Genomic DNA, 13,556 nt, shown 5'->3' on the forward strand with positions numbered 1-13,556 from the left:
TGTTTGGATCAAGGGCATTTTGTTTTCTCCAAAGCCAAAGGCATCCTTGTTCAGATGTCTACTTACGTGGAAGGAGCTCAGAGTCAACTGAATGAAGAGTCGTATATATCGTGGAAATCCTTCAACTTGATCGTCAGTGATGAAAGAGAAGAGAATCTCATGAACACCCAATAAAGGAATGAGGACCAGCGTGGACTTGGCCAATCTGCAAATAGCAATCAAATGCGTGTCATGAAAGCCACCTTGGGAACAGGCAACATTTCCTGCTCTTCTGTGCTTCGTTTACTGTAGCTCTAATGGCATTGATAAACAGTTGATTTTCCCGTTTGTCTCCTTGGCTACACGTTGAATGCCTTAAGGGCCAGTGTGGTCCTGTTCACTGGTGCATCCCCACACCTGACTCATGGAAGATGCTCAGAAAACATGAATTGGATGAATGAATGAATGAATGGATGGATTCCTCCATATAATGATATACCTACAGATCTTAACGTTTTGTTTGATGGATAGATTTCCATGCACATGGCTGTCACCATAGGACATTACATCCCTTACCAGGTTTGACAAGTTTCCTGTTACCTAGCTAGCAGGTGCCTCTACCTCTTTCTCTATTTGGGACTTCCAGTGTCAGGGCTTTACGGAGCCTGAGAAGAGAAAGAAAATGACTTGCCCAGGGTCACGCAGCCACTAAGTGGTACCTCCCAGCCTGGAAGTGGGGCTTCTGACCTCACACTCAGGCCTTGCACACTCCAAGCAGGATTTCATCATCTGCCCCAAGCTGCCCCCAGCCCTGGTGATAGCAAGGGCAGCAGGAAATGAGAAACTGATCTTCCTCGTAAAAAGCCCTGTGTGGAAGCTTGCTATTGTATACACTCTACACAAAAAAGACAAACATTCCTTTGTACCACCCACGTGCAAATGCACAGCTGGGACCCAAACATTCCATACCGCATACTGGTGGTTCCCAAGTAGACAGACTATTAGAATTCCTTACGGAGCTTTTAAAATAGATATATTTTTATTGGTTGGCTCTCTCTATATATAGCTTCCTGAGCCCCAATGTCAACCCCCTGAATCAAAACCTCTGGAGGTTGGATTCTGGGAATAAGAATCTTTAAGGGACTCCCCAACAGGATACTGACAAGCAGCCACGTTTGAGAACAACTGTTCTTCACCATTGAGCTGCTTCTTGACTTCAAACTACATTAGCACAGGTGACATATTCAGGGCATAAACAAAGCTATTGTCTGATACACATTGGGAAAAAAAGAGCTTAAATTTCATGATTTTTTTAGCCCAAGTCCTTGTCTTAAAGGGCCAAACTAGGAGAAGTTTCCTCCCCACTGAATAAAAACCCCGTGGAATTAAAGATGAAACAGAGAGGGTCAGCAGCCCCTCATGGGCAGTATCTTCAAGCAGGTTTAACTTTATGCAAGAGAAAGTGCTTACTATGAAACTTGCATCTGTGAGAGTCATTCAGATGCAGTGTTATCAATGAAACAAAAAAAACTCACCTTTGGGCTTCCCTGGTGGCGCAGTGGTTGAGAGTCCGCCTGCCAATGCAGGGGACACGGGTTCAAGCCCTGGTCTGGGAAGATCCCACATGCTGCGGAGCAACTAGGCCCCGTGAGCCACAACTACTGAGCCTGAACGTCTGGACCCTGTGCTCCGCAACAAGAGAGGCCACGATAGTGAGAGGCCTGCGCACCGCGATGAAGAGTGGCCCCCGCTTGCCGCAACTAGAGAAAGCCCTCGCACAGAAACGAAGACCCAACACAGCCAAAATTAAAAAAAAACTCACCTTTGTGCCCTAAAAGGACCTAAAGCCTATAACAGGTGAGTAGGAGTCACCAATGAGAGGAACTCCCCCCGAGCATATGGGCTGAGCGTCCCAGGGCCTCGATGGTCAAGGGGAGGCCAAGGAGTGGGGAGTCTGAGACACAGGCCCTGGTTACGTGGTTCTCCTGAGCCGAGCTCATACCTACTTGCACACCCACATTCACCAGTGCACACTCACTTAGCTGAGCAACATTAAGGTGTTCCCAAGGAGAGACTATTTCAAGAGTTCTGGGTTTTGCTTGTTTGTCTAATTTCCAGGAGTGTTTTAAAACCCTGTAGTTCAGAGGTTGCCAAGTGGCAACCATGGGTTATAGTTGACCTGCAGACAGTCTTTGCTTATGCTAGGTAGTGATTTTTGCTATTGGAGCCATCCTTAAAAAATAAGGTGGGGCTTCCCTGGTGGCGCAGCGGTTGGGAGTCCACCTGCCGACGCGGAAGACGTGGGTTCGTGCCCCGGTCCTGGAAGATCCCACATGCCGTGGAGCGGCTGGGCCCGTGAGCCATGGCCGCTGAGCCTGCGCGTCCGGAGCCTGTGCTCCGCGATGGGAGAGGCCACAACAGTGAGAGGCCCGCGTACCGCAAAAAAAAAAAAAAAAAAAAAAAGTGATTTCAAGCAAAGGGGTCCAGATCTTCAGCTTCCTTTGAAAAATGGGGAGATCTGGCCATGCTGGGCCCCAGCTCCTGCTTGGCAATCGTCGGTTACAGCCTTTAGAGGGAACATGCATTCTCCAACTCAACCAGCCTCCTTGGCCCTTGCAAGTGTGTGAGTCTGCGACCCTTGCTCTGTGTTATATGGGTTTTAATGACACATACTTACATGCAGATCCACGTCTTACCATCAGCTTATTCTTGGGGCCATGCTACTACATTATGCTTTTAAAATAAACTTTTCATTTTGGCATAATGTTAGATCTACAGAAAAGTAGCAAAGATCATGTAGAGAGTATCCACATACCCTTCACTGAGTTTCCCCTAATGTGAAAACACTCCAGAACCATGGTACCTTCGGCAACGCTAACAAGCTAACGTTGGCATATGGCCAATAACCATACTCCAGACTTTAACCAGATTTCACCAGTTTTTCCACTAATGTCCTTTTCACATTCCAGAATCCAATCCAGGATCCCACACTTAGTACAGGAGGATTTTTAAGGAATGACCATCTTTTTATGAGGTTTTGGGCCATTTTAGTACCTGCCACCTCTCTGGGTGGATGTCAGAAGGAATTTCCCACTCCTCACCTGATTCTCAATTCTCCTTGGACAAAGGACTATTTGCGTCCCTGTTCAGATGAAAATCCATAAATGTCTATAGCAGCATCCTCTTATGAACTGTGTTTATGTCTGTTTCTCATCTACAGTCATTTGTTTATTTAAATGGTTTAGTTTATTGCCGTCGGTTAGCTCTTCAACAGATATTGGGCATCTGCCCTAGACATATGATCAAGCAGGAGGATCTGGGGCCAAAGGCAACGGGACACGGGGCAGAACCTGGGGCCTGGGTTCAAATCCCAGCTCCGCCAATTACTAGCGATGTGGCCTTGGGAAAATTATTTAACCTCTCTATCTGTAAAAATGAGGATTATACTACTACTACTATCATCTGAAATGTTAAAATAATTATAAAAATATTAGTAGCAATAACTCCTGACAGTGTCATTGTAAGGGTTAAATAACATGGGGCCAACCCTCAGAATAAATGGTACCCGATACATGATGTGCAACCAATAACATTTAGCTATCGCCGTTTTTAAAGCATCTGTCTCTGTCCTCAAGTTGCTCACAACCTCAGTGACTTGGATTATTTTTCTTCCATTTGTGACATTTTTCTGAAAGTTCTTTCAGAAAGGGGTCTGGGATTTAGCATGTTAAGAAATGATTCTCCTTTATAAGTTCCTTAAGAGCTCTGGCCCATGCATCACACGGAAAGTTAAGATCGTTTATCTAGGAGGAGAGAGCCACTTCCATGCCGGGAACAACAAAGAACAGAGAACTCCCTCCCAGCTGAGGGTCCACTGGTGTCTGTCCACAATCCAGGGACATTGCTTTTTCTCCAGGCTTGGCTCAGCTGTCCGTGTCCAGACCAGGCAGACAGCTGGGCTGGTTACAGTTTCCTTCTTGAATGACAGAAGCCGGGGACTGAGGGCTAGGACTGCAAAAGGTCTCCAGCTCCTAGCCACTTGCCTCTTTGGCAAGGACTAAGTGTGTTTAATTTAAACTTTCCTAAAATATACTCCTGGGGTGGGGGTGGGGTGCAAATCTTGAGAACTACATTCTGAAAGTTTTCAAACTCATCCGGCCCTATGGGTGGAGACTCTGGGGAATGAACCTCCCTCTCACCGGGACGGGTGCACCACAGGGCACTGGTGGTTTCTCAGGCCACCGTCAGTGATCCTTCAACACCAACCACTTTACTTTGATGACGTGATCACCAAGCAGCCTTCTGGTGACGGCTTTGGATTTCTGGATCTTCTGGTGTCAACTTTACAAGGAGTGCAGGCACTAGAAGGAACGTCCCACTCCCACTTTTCACAGACTCTAAGAATGAATAATTGTATAGTCTGGTTTGTAGATTAGTCTCTTGTTCAGTTAGACTTAGTTAGACTAAGTTAGACTAAGTTAGAGTTCAGTTAGACTTAGCCCTCCAAAGTCTCAGCCACTTTGGCCACTCTCAGCCGAAGTCTCCCCAGGACAGTCCCCAGGTGGTAGACATCAAACTCGCCAAGGTGAGGTGTCTCACGCTGGGAGGCCTCCAGGTAGGCAGGCACCCAGGTTCCTCTTTTCAAGATTTTACCTTGAAGAAGGATGGGGAAGTTTCCAGACAGATCGTTTATGCCAGGCAGGGTTACTCTGTCTCTCCCCAAAATAGCTGTCCTGAATCACTGCTCAGCCATGAAGGTGTCCCCAGTATATTGAGTTACACTTCCGGAGATAATTGCCTCCTAATTGGGGGTGCACACTTCAGGGCTGTACGAGGACATCCATTTGGTGTTGGAAGAATACATAGTAAGAGAGGAGAATAGAAGTTCTGTGTGTGTTACATTTTTATCTATCCTTTATAATTTTCTTTATTTTGGTGTATCACGTATGTAGTAGTTCAGTAAACCATGTATATATATGATGAGTGACATCATTCTTTACTAATAGACACGTGATCAGAAAAGTTTGAAAGGGGCTTCCCTGGTGGCGCAGTGGTTAAGAATCTGCCTGCCAATGCAGGGGACACGGGTTCAAGCCCTGGTCCTGGGAGATCCCACATGCCGCGGAGCAACTAAGCCCATGCACCGCAACGACTGAACCTGCGCTCTAGAGCCCGCGAGCCACAACTACTGAGTCCGCGCAACACAACTACTGAAGCCCCGTGCCTAGAGCCCACGCTCCTCGGCAAGAGAAGCCACCGCAATGAGAAGCCCGCGCACCACAACAAAGAGTAGCCCCCGCTCGCCACAACTAGAGAAAGCCTGTGCACAGCAACGAAGACCCCAACATAGCCAAAAATTAATTAATTAATTTTTTAAAAAAAGTTTGAGAGCCACCGTCTTGGATAACTCTAGAGAAGAGCCTGGAGAAGAGGCCGTCAAGGCTGCTTAGAAACACATTTGCCACGGCCTGACCAGAAAACTCCATGCATTATTTCACTAGAACATCTGGTCCCATGGTGCCCCGACTCTGGCTGTGTATCAGAATCTTCTAGGAACTCTCCTGTAAGAAGTCCCTGTGTGGGGCTCCAACCCTCAGTTACTGAACCAAATATCCAGTAGAAGAGCTCACACATCAGGGCTTTTGGCCGGCTGTCTGGTGATGCTTAAAATAGCCAGGATGGAAAACTATCGTAGGGGCCACTGTGGGTCTGAAGCTCGGGGATGGCCCCAGCAGTACCTGGTGGGCTTTGGAGGCACAGAATGGCGGGGTTTAGGCTCTCAGTCTGTGTGGAAAGTGGTACCTTGTTGTTCGTCTGCCCCGTGTCTGTCTCCCGGGAGTGCTGTCCTCTGTTGGGTTTCCACGGTGCCTGGTTAGTGAGAGGATTCCCTCCCTAAATGGACCCAGGCAGGGTAGATGGCAGAAGCCCTGCTCTTGGCCCTGGACCTCCATCCTCACAGAGTGGTGAGAGGCTGAGCCTTGGGAAAAGGGCCAGAGAGCCCGTCAGCCACTTGCAGGCTCGGCCAGAGGCGCCGAGAAAGACAGTGTAGCTCTGTGTGGTCCAGGCCAGCCCAAGAGTCCCAGGGCCAGGGGCAGGTTGTGCAATATTAGAGCCAATACCGTACATATTTGCCTGGTCCTGAACGGTGTGTTTACCCTTCTGGAACTCCCGGGGGTGGTGGGGGTTAGGCTGACAGGATTTGGGGTCTGGACACCCGGGGCAAATACCACTCACCACATCTGATTAGATTGGAAGAGGCGTAACTAGGACCTCCTTTAATCCTGATCACAGGCAGAGGATGGGTCTGGGGTGACGCTCCCATGTGACATACCAGAAAGCAGACCCGGGGAGGCCAAGCAACTTGCCCAAGGTCAGTGTGGGGTCAACGCCAGCATCAGCCCCCCGACTCATGTTCCACACCCACATCCCGGTCCTTGGCGAGTTACAAAGTGTGCTCCTCACAGATGGGGCCCCCATCCTATTTACCTTTTGTTTGAAGCACAGTGCCAAGCGCATTTTAGACATTCATTCAATGTTTGTCAGATAAATGGACAAACTACCTTCCCGGCACACCTGGCTCGGGGCCCATTCTGGCCTTAGAGAGGGAGAAGCTGAGGTAGAGCCACCCTCACTCACACCTCCACTCCTACCACGAGGACTAAAATCTCTACCATGGGAGAGGAACTCTGGGTTAAAACCCTCTGTCCCCAAGAAGTACACACGTCCTACAGAAAGCAGAGTACCTGGAAAAGGTGGGAGGGAGCCCTTTCTCTCTCACTCATTCATCATTTGAGTGACAGCAATGCAGAGCTCAATAAACACCCAGGATCTGACTTACTCTGCGATGGGACCGCTGTCACCATGGAAAGCAGAACACGGGATGCAGCAATGGCAAGTCACAAAGAAAGCGTGACTGTGTGAAGAATGTTCCCTTGGGCTCCAAACGTTTGTGGTTGTATTACTCAAGGTCTTACAAATACCCAAATACTCTCTCCTGAGTTACAATATATCCTTTATTCTGTTGCCTCAACTCCTTCCCGAAGGAAGGCAACTGTCAAACTCCCCTTTGTGTGACTCTTTCCTGTCCCCGTAAAGCACCCATTCTTAGGAGCATTTTAACAGTGTCCTGCTGGGGAATGTGTGTGCCCTTCACTACTCACCACTGACTTCATTTGCATGGGCTCGGAAGGTCCTCATCTTTGGCAAAAGCCCTACATGATCCCATGACGCCTTTTTCAGAGGGGCTGTTGCTGACACCCTTGTGTCCGGAGATAAACATACTAATGCAATGTTACCCCCTTCCTGGGACATTAGCCAGAACGGCCAAAAGCGGTAAAAGTAATCTTGGGCCCTTGGGTACTGACCTCAGGCCACTCACCTGTATTTATAATCCCTGAAGCACATTTGATGAGCTTTGAGCTTAGAAATGAGAAGCTTGAGAATTTTCAAGAAGATGAAGAAATTGACCTTGAAAAAAACACAGATATGAGTAAGTGATGGACTCCACGTGGCTAGGAATATCAAGGTCACCCTGGACCCACCATCAGATCCTTGTTCAGGGAAATCAGGGGCAGTTTGGTAGTCAGCTGGTCAGGTGGCAAGTGGTCAGGGTAATCCCCACTCTCCCTAAGGCATCTCAACGGAGAGCCTAGAAAGGACCCTAAAAAGCCGCCTAGTTTATTCTTCTGCCTCCAGGAGACCCAACAGCTGTCTGAGAAAGGCAGGTGGACATTTACATTATTATTTTTTAAATTTGTTTCGTTAACGTCTTTATTGGAGTATAATTGCTTTACAATGGTGTGTTAGTTTCTGCTGTATAACAAAGTGAATAAGCTATACCTGTATATATATATCCCCATATCTCCTCCCTCTTGCGTCTCCCTCCCTCCCACCCTCCCTATCCCACCCCTCTAGGTGGTCACAAAGCACCGAGCTGATCTCCCTGTGCTATGCGGCTGCTTCCCACTAGCCATCTATTTTACCTTTGGTAGTGTATATATGTCCATGCCGCTCTCTCACTTGGTCCCAGCTTACCCTTCCCACTCCCCGTGGCCTCAGGTCCGTCCTCTATGTCTGCGTCTTTATTCTTGCCCTGCCCCTAGGTTCATCAGTACCGTTTTTTTTTTTTTTTTAAGATTCCATATATATGTGTTAGCATACGGTATTTGTTTTCCTCTTTCTGACGTCACTCTGTATGACGGACTCTAGGTCCATCCACCTCATTAGAGATAACTCAGTTTCGTTCCTTTTCATGGCTGAGTAATATTCCATTGTGTATATGTACCACATCTTTATCCATTTATCTGTCGATGGACACTTAGGTTGCTTCCACGTCCTGTCACAGGGCTGCAGTGAACATTGTGGTACGTATATATATATATATTTTTTTAATTAATTTATTTAATTTTTTAATTTTTGGCAGCATTGGGTCTTTGTTCTGTGCACAGGCTTTCTCTAGTTGTGGTGAGCAGGGGCTACTCTTTGTTGTTGTGTGCGGGCTTCTCACTGCAGTGGCTTCTCTTGTTGCAGAGCACAGGCTCTAGGCGCACAGGCTTCAGTAGTTGTAGCATGTGGGCTCAGCAGTTGTGGCTCGCAGGCTCTAGAGTGCAGTCTCAGTAGTTGTGGTGCACGGGCTTAGTTGCCCCACAGCATGTGGGATCTTCCCGGACCAGGGCTCGAACCCACGTCCCTGCCAATCCCCTGCAATGGCAGGTGGATTCTTAACCACTGTGCCACCAGGGAAGCCCTCATGTATCTTTTTGAATTATGGTTTTCTCAGGGTATATGCCCAGTAGTGGGATTGCTGGGTCATATGGTAGTTCTATTTTTAGTTTTTTAAGGAGCCTCCATACTGTTCTCCATAGTGGCTGTAACAATTTACATTCCCACCAACAGTTCAGGAGGGTTCCCTTTTCTCCACACCCTCTCCAGCATTTATCGTTTGTAGATGTTTTGATGATGGCCATTCTGACCATTGTGAGATGATACCTCGTTGTGGTTTTTTTTTCAAATAGATTTATTTATATCTATTTTATTTGTTTTTGGCTGTGTTGGGTCTGTGTTGCTGCACGCGGGCTTTCTCTAGTTGTGGCGAGCGGGGGCTACTCTTCATTGCGGTGCGCAGGCTTCTCATTGTGGTGGCTTCTCTTGTTGCAGAGCAGGGACTCTAGGTGCACTGCCTTCAGTAGTTGTGGCACGTGGGCTCAGGAGTTGTGGCTTGCAGGCTCTAGAGCGCAGGCTCAGTAGTTGTGGCGCACGGGCTTAGTTGCTCCATGGCATGTGGGATCTTCCTGGACGAGGGATCGAACCGGTGTCCCCTGCGTTGGCAGGCGGATTCTTAACCACTGCGCCATTGGGGAAGCCCCTCTTTGTGGTTTTGATTTGCATTTCTCTAATGATTAGTCACGTTGAGCATCCTTTCATGTGTTTGTTGGCCGTCTGTATACGTCTGCTCTGGAGAAATGTCTATTTAGGTCTGCTGCCTATTTTCGGATTGGGTTTTTTTTTGATATTGAGCTGCATGAGCTGCTTGTATATTTTGGAGATTAAACCTTTGTCAGTTGTTTCATTTGCAAATATTTTCTCCCATTCTGAGGGTTGTCTTTTTGTCTTGTTTATGGTTTCCTTTGCTGTGCAAAAGCTTTTAAGTTTCATTAGGTCCCATTTGTTTATTATTTTATTTCCATTACTCTAGGAGGTGGATCAAAAAGGATCTTGCTGTGATTTATGTCATAGAGTGTTCTGTCTATGTTTTCCTCTAACACAGGCAGAAGTGTCTGGTCTTACATTTAGGTCTTTGATCCATTTTTAGTTTATTCTTGTGTTTGGTGTTAGGGAGTGTTCTAATTTCATTCTTTTACATGTAGCTCTCTAGTTTTCCCAGCACCACTTATTGAAGAGGCTGTCTTTTCTCCACTGTAGATTCTTGCCTCTTTTGTCAAAGATAAGGTGACCATATGTGCGTGGGTTTATCTCTGGGCTTTCTGTCCTGTACCACTGATCTATGTTTCTGTTTTTATGCCAGGACCATACTGTCTTGATTACTGTAGCTTTGTAGCTTTCTGAAGTCAGGGAGCCTGATTCCTCCAGCTCTGTTTTTCTTTCTCAAGGTTGCTTTGGCTATGCAGGGTCGTTTGTGTTTCCATACAAATTATAAAATTTTTTGTTCTAGTTCTGTGAAAAATGCCAGTGGTAGTTTGATAGGGATTGCATTGAATCTGTAGATTGCTTTGGGTAGTAGAGCCATTTTCACAATATTGATTCTTCCCATCCAAGAACATGGTATATCTCTCCATTTGTTTGTATCATCTTTGATTTCTTTCATCGGTGTCTTATAGTTTTCTGCATACAGGTCTTTTGCCTCCTGAGGTAGGTTTATGCCTAGGTATTTTATTCTCTTTGTTGCAATGGTAAATGGGAGTGTTTCCTTAATTTCTCTTTCTGCGTTATTATTTTTAATTAACAGGTACTGAGTACTTACCATGCCAGGCACTGGGCTAACTTTCCATACATTATTTTGTTTAACCCTCACAACAACCCTCTGGGGAAGCCACACTATTTTAATGCCATGATACAATGAGAAAACAGAGGCACAGAGGAGACAAGTACTATTCCCAAGCTTGCACAGCTAGTAAGTGGCTGAGCTGGTAATTAATTAAATTCAGATTTGTCTAATTACAACCCTCCCTTCACTTAAACAGAATCCCACACTGCCTCCCACTGTAAAGAACTCCAGGTCTATTGGTGTTGAACTTGAGGACCTGTTGCTGCCACGGAATTCACTGGAAAGCACACGTTCTCTACTCTCTAGATGACTTTCCACAACTGTCATGAACTGGGAAAATTCGACCCTTGATGATCAGCTTTGGTAGAAATTTTTAAATATGTCTGCATAGGGAGGGGCTTCCCTGGTGGCGCAGTGGTTGGGAGTCCACCTGCCGGTGCAGGGGACGCGGGTTCGTGCCCCAGTCCGGGAAGATCCCACATGCCACAGAATGGCTGGGCCCGTGAGCCATGGCCGCTGAGCCTGCGTGTCCGGAGCCTGTGCTCCGCAACGGGAGAGGCCACAGCAGTGAGAGGCCTGTGCACCGCAAAAAACAAACAACAACAACAACAAAAAAATGTCTGCAGATTCTTCGACACTTCTCCCTTCAAAAGGCAGAGCCTAATTCGCCTTTTGTCTCTGGGATGTGAACTAGTTCAGTTATTTGCATGTAATGAAAAGAATATGGTAGAAGTGATGCTGTGAGTTCTGAGGCTAGGTGCTCAAAAGGATGGCTTCCACCTGGTTCTCTCTCTCTCTCTCTCTCTCCCTCTCTCTCTGGGGAAAACCAGCCACCATGTTGTGAGGACGCCCAAGCAGCCCGTGGAGAGACCCGTGTGGGGAGATTGAGTCCTCCGACCAAGAACCAGCACCACTTGCCAGCCTCAGAAGCTGATCCTCCAGCCCCAGGCTTCAGATGGCTGCAGCCCTGGCCAACCTCTAGACGGCAACCTCATGAGAGGTCATGGACCACTGGAAACGCAGAACAGCAAGTGGTCAAACGTAAGCAGGGCCTGGAGAATGAGAACAGGGTTTATGAGACGTGAGACTGGAGCGGGAGGGAGGGCCAGGTCCTGCAGAGTCTTTCACGGCCACACTAAGGAGTTTGGGTTTTCTTCTGAAAACAGGGACGATGGATTTCAAGCTGGCAAGTGACCTGATCAGATTTGCATTTCTGCGCTTCAGAAAGCTCATTTTAGCAGCGAGCGTGGAGACTAGACTGAATGAAGGCAAAGCTGGAGGAAGGGAGACCAACTGGGAGGCAGTTTCAGAGTTCCTGGGGAGGCTGATGGAGAGGTGACGTAAAGAGCAGCCCTGGTGGTTCAGCGATGGACAGGAGATGGATTAGAAATTATTGAGGAGTTTGAGTCAGATGACCTTTGTGACCGGCTGGATGGGAGATCAAAGATGACCCCAAGGTTTCATGGTAGATCTCAATGTGTGGTCGTGCCATTCCCCAAGAGAATGACCACACAGAGAAGGAAGAGCACTGGGGGGAGGGGGACCTAGTAGTTTTGGACACAAGAGATGTCCCAAGGCAGTGAGATATTTACGTCTGGAGCTCAGCAAGGAGGTCCCAGTCAGAGCATGGAACCATAGGAGTTGTTGAGATTGTCCAGGGAGGCTGTGGAGACTGGGAGGAAAAGAGGGTTCTGAGAATTGCCTTGTAATGAAGGGAAAGGTAGAGGAAGTGGAGACATCAAAGGAGATTAAGAAAGAGGAGCCAGGGCAGTCGGAGTGCGCCACAAGGAAGTGGTTTCCTGGAAGCTCACAATGGGTAGAATTTTAAAAAGGTTTAAGTGCTACCATAATTTGAAGGCGAAATAAGACCACACTTAGCAACAGGGAGCTCACTTAAGAGAAGCTGCAGGAGACAGGAGACAGTAAGTGTAGACCACATTGAAGAGACCTGACTGCAAAAGGAAGCAGACTGATAGAACAGTAGTTGGCAAGGGCTGCGGAATGGAGATAATGTCTCTCAACTGAATTGTAGGGCTAATAGTGGTTTCGGGGTACAGTTGTTTTTAAAATTGAAAAGACTTCAAAGTGCCTCTATGCAGTGGAGAAAGAGCCCATAGGGACGGTGGCTGGGTGACAATGAATGTAAAGTCTGCAGTAAAGTCTCTGCAGACATTGAACCAGCTCAATACTGATGTCCTTGTCTTAAACCACAGATTGAAACACGAGCTGCAGAATCCAACACCTACCTGTTATTATTTGTCTTATTGGCCTCAGGAGAATCAATGCGCAAAGCTAAGAGGACAGACTTTCAGGCAAGAGGCTATCCATCCAATCCACAAGCCAACGGGGATAATGGAGATCGCCGGCCAAAAATATTTAGTAACAGAACACTTAAATACAAACTAAGTGTAACCAAGTAATTTATCCCATTTAATGGGATATCTGTTTTTCATCACAAAGAGAAAACGCTGTGTCCTTGGCTTAGTGACTTGTTAAACTCGGGCGTTTTTCTTACAAAGCAAGCTTAACACGGGAAAGGCACATATTTCAGTAAATTAATTTCAACCAGGACTGTCTCCTAGGAAATGAAGGCTTGTGATGAGAAGCCTGTTGATTCCCTGTTCTTTGTATCTTCCAGAGACCAGACAAGAGAAAATGGGCATCAACCACTGGGCTATATGGAGGAAGCACTTCTTCACTGCCATGGAATGAAACACCAGCCTGGTGGACCACAGAACCTCCGTCCATCCAGGTGCCCCAGAAGACAGGGGTCGGCAATCACATTTGGATGGAGCTGTTCGTGATTTGTGTACCAGCAGGAAAGGGGCTGAAGGAGGAAAGTTTTTTTTTTCTTTCAGCAAACAGAGGGTTTATTTGCAAGGCAGCCAAGCAAGGAGATAGGAGAACACATCTCAAATCCACCTCCCCAAGGCAAGAAGCTTGGGGTATTTATATAGGATAACCAATAAAGAAGCAGGGCGGTCTGAGGACTGGGGAGTGCGCAGAAAGGCAATTAGAAAAAGGTACAAAAATCCTCATTCTGCGCAAGTGTCGGAAATTTTTAAAGAACCCA

General features: G+C 47.2%; 1 protein-coding gene across 1 annotated transcript in view; it reads right to left on the reverse strand.

The window, feature by feature from the left end:
• Positions 1 to 13,556, reverse strand: part of GLP2R (glucagon like peptide 2 receptor) — a 48,507-nt gene that overhangs the window by 5,399 nt on the left and 29,552 nt on the right. The window contains exons 10-11 of the mRNA XM_032617010.1: positions 7,358 to 7,446; positions 67 to 205 (exon numbers count right to left, since the gene is read on the reverse strand). Coding sequence (XP_032472901.1) covers positions 67 to 205; positions 7,358 to 7,446 — 228 coding nt within the window. The remainder of the gene's footprint in view (positions 1 to 66; positions 206 to 7,357; positions 7,447 to 13,556) is intronic.

This window comes from Phocoena sinus, chromosome 20, assembly GCF_008692025.1.
Source record: "Phocoena sinus isolate mPhoSin1 chromosome 20, mPhoSin1.pri, whole genome shotgun sequence".
NCBI lineage: Eukaryota > Metazoa > Chordata > Mammalia > Artiodactyla > Phocoenidae > Phocoena > Phocoena sinus.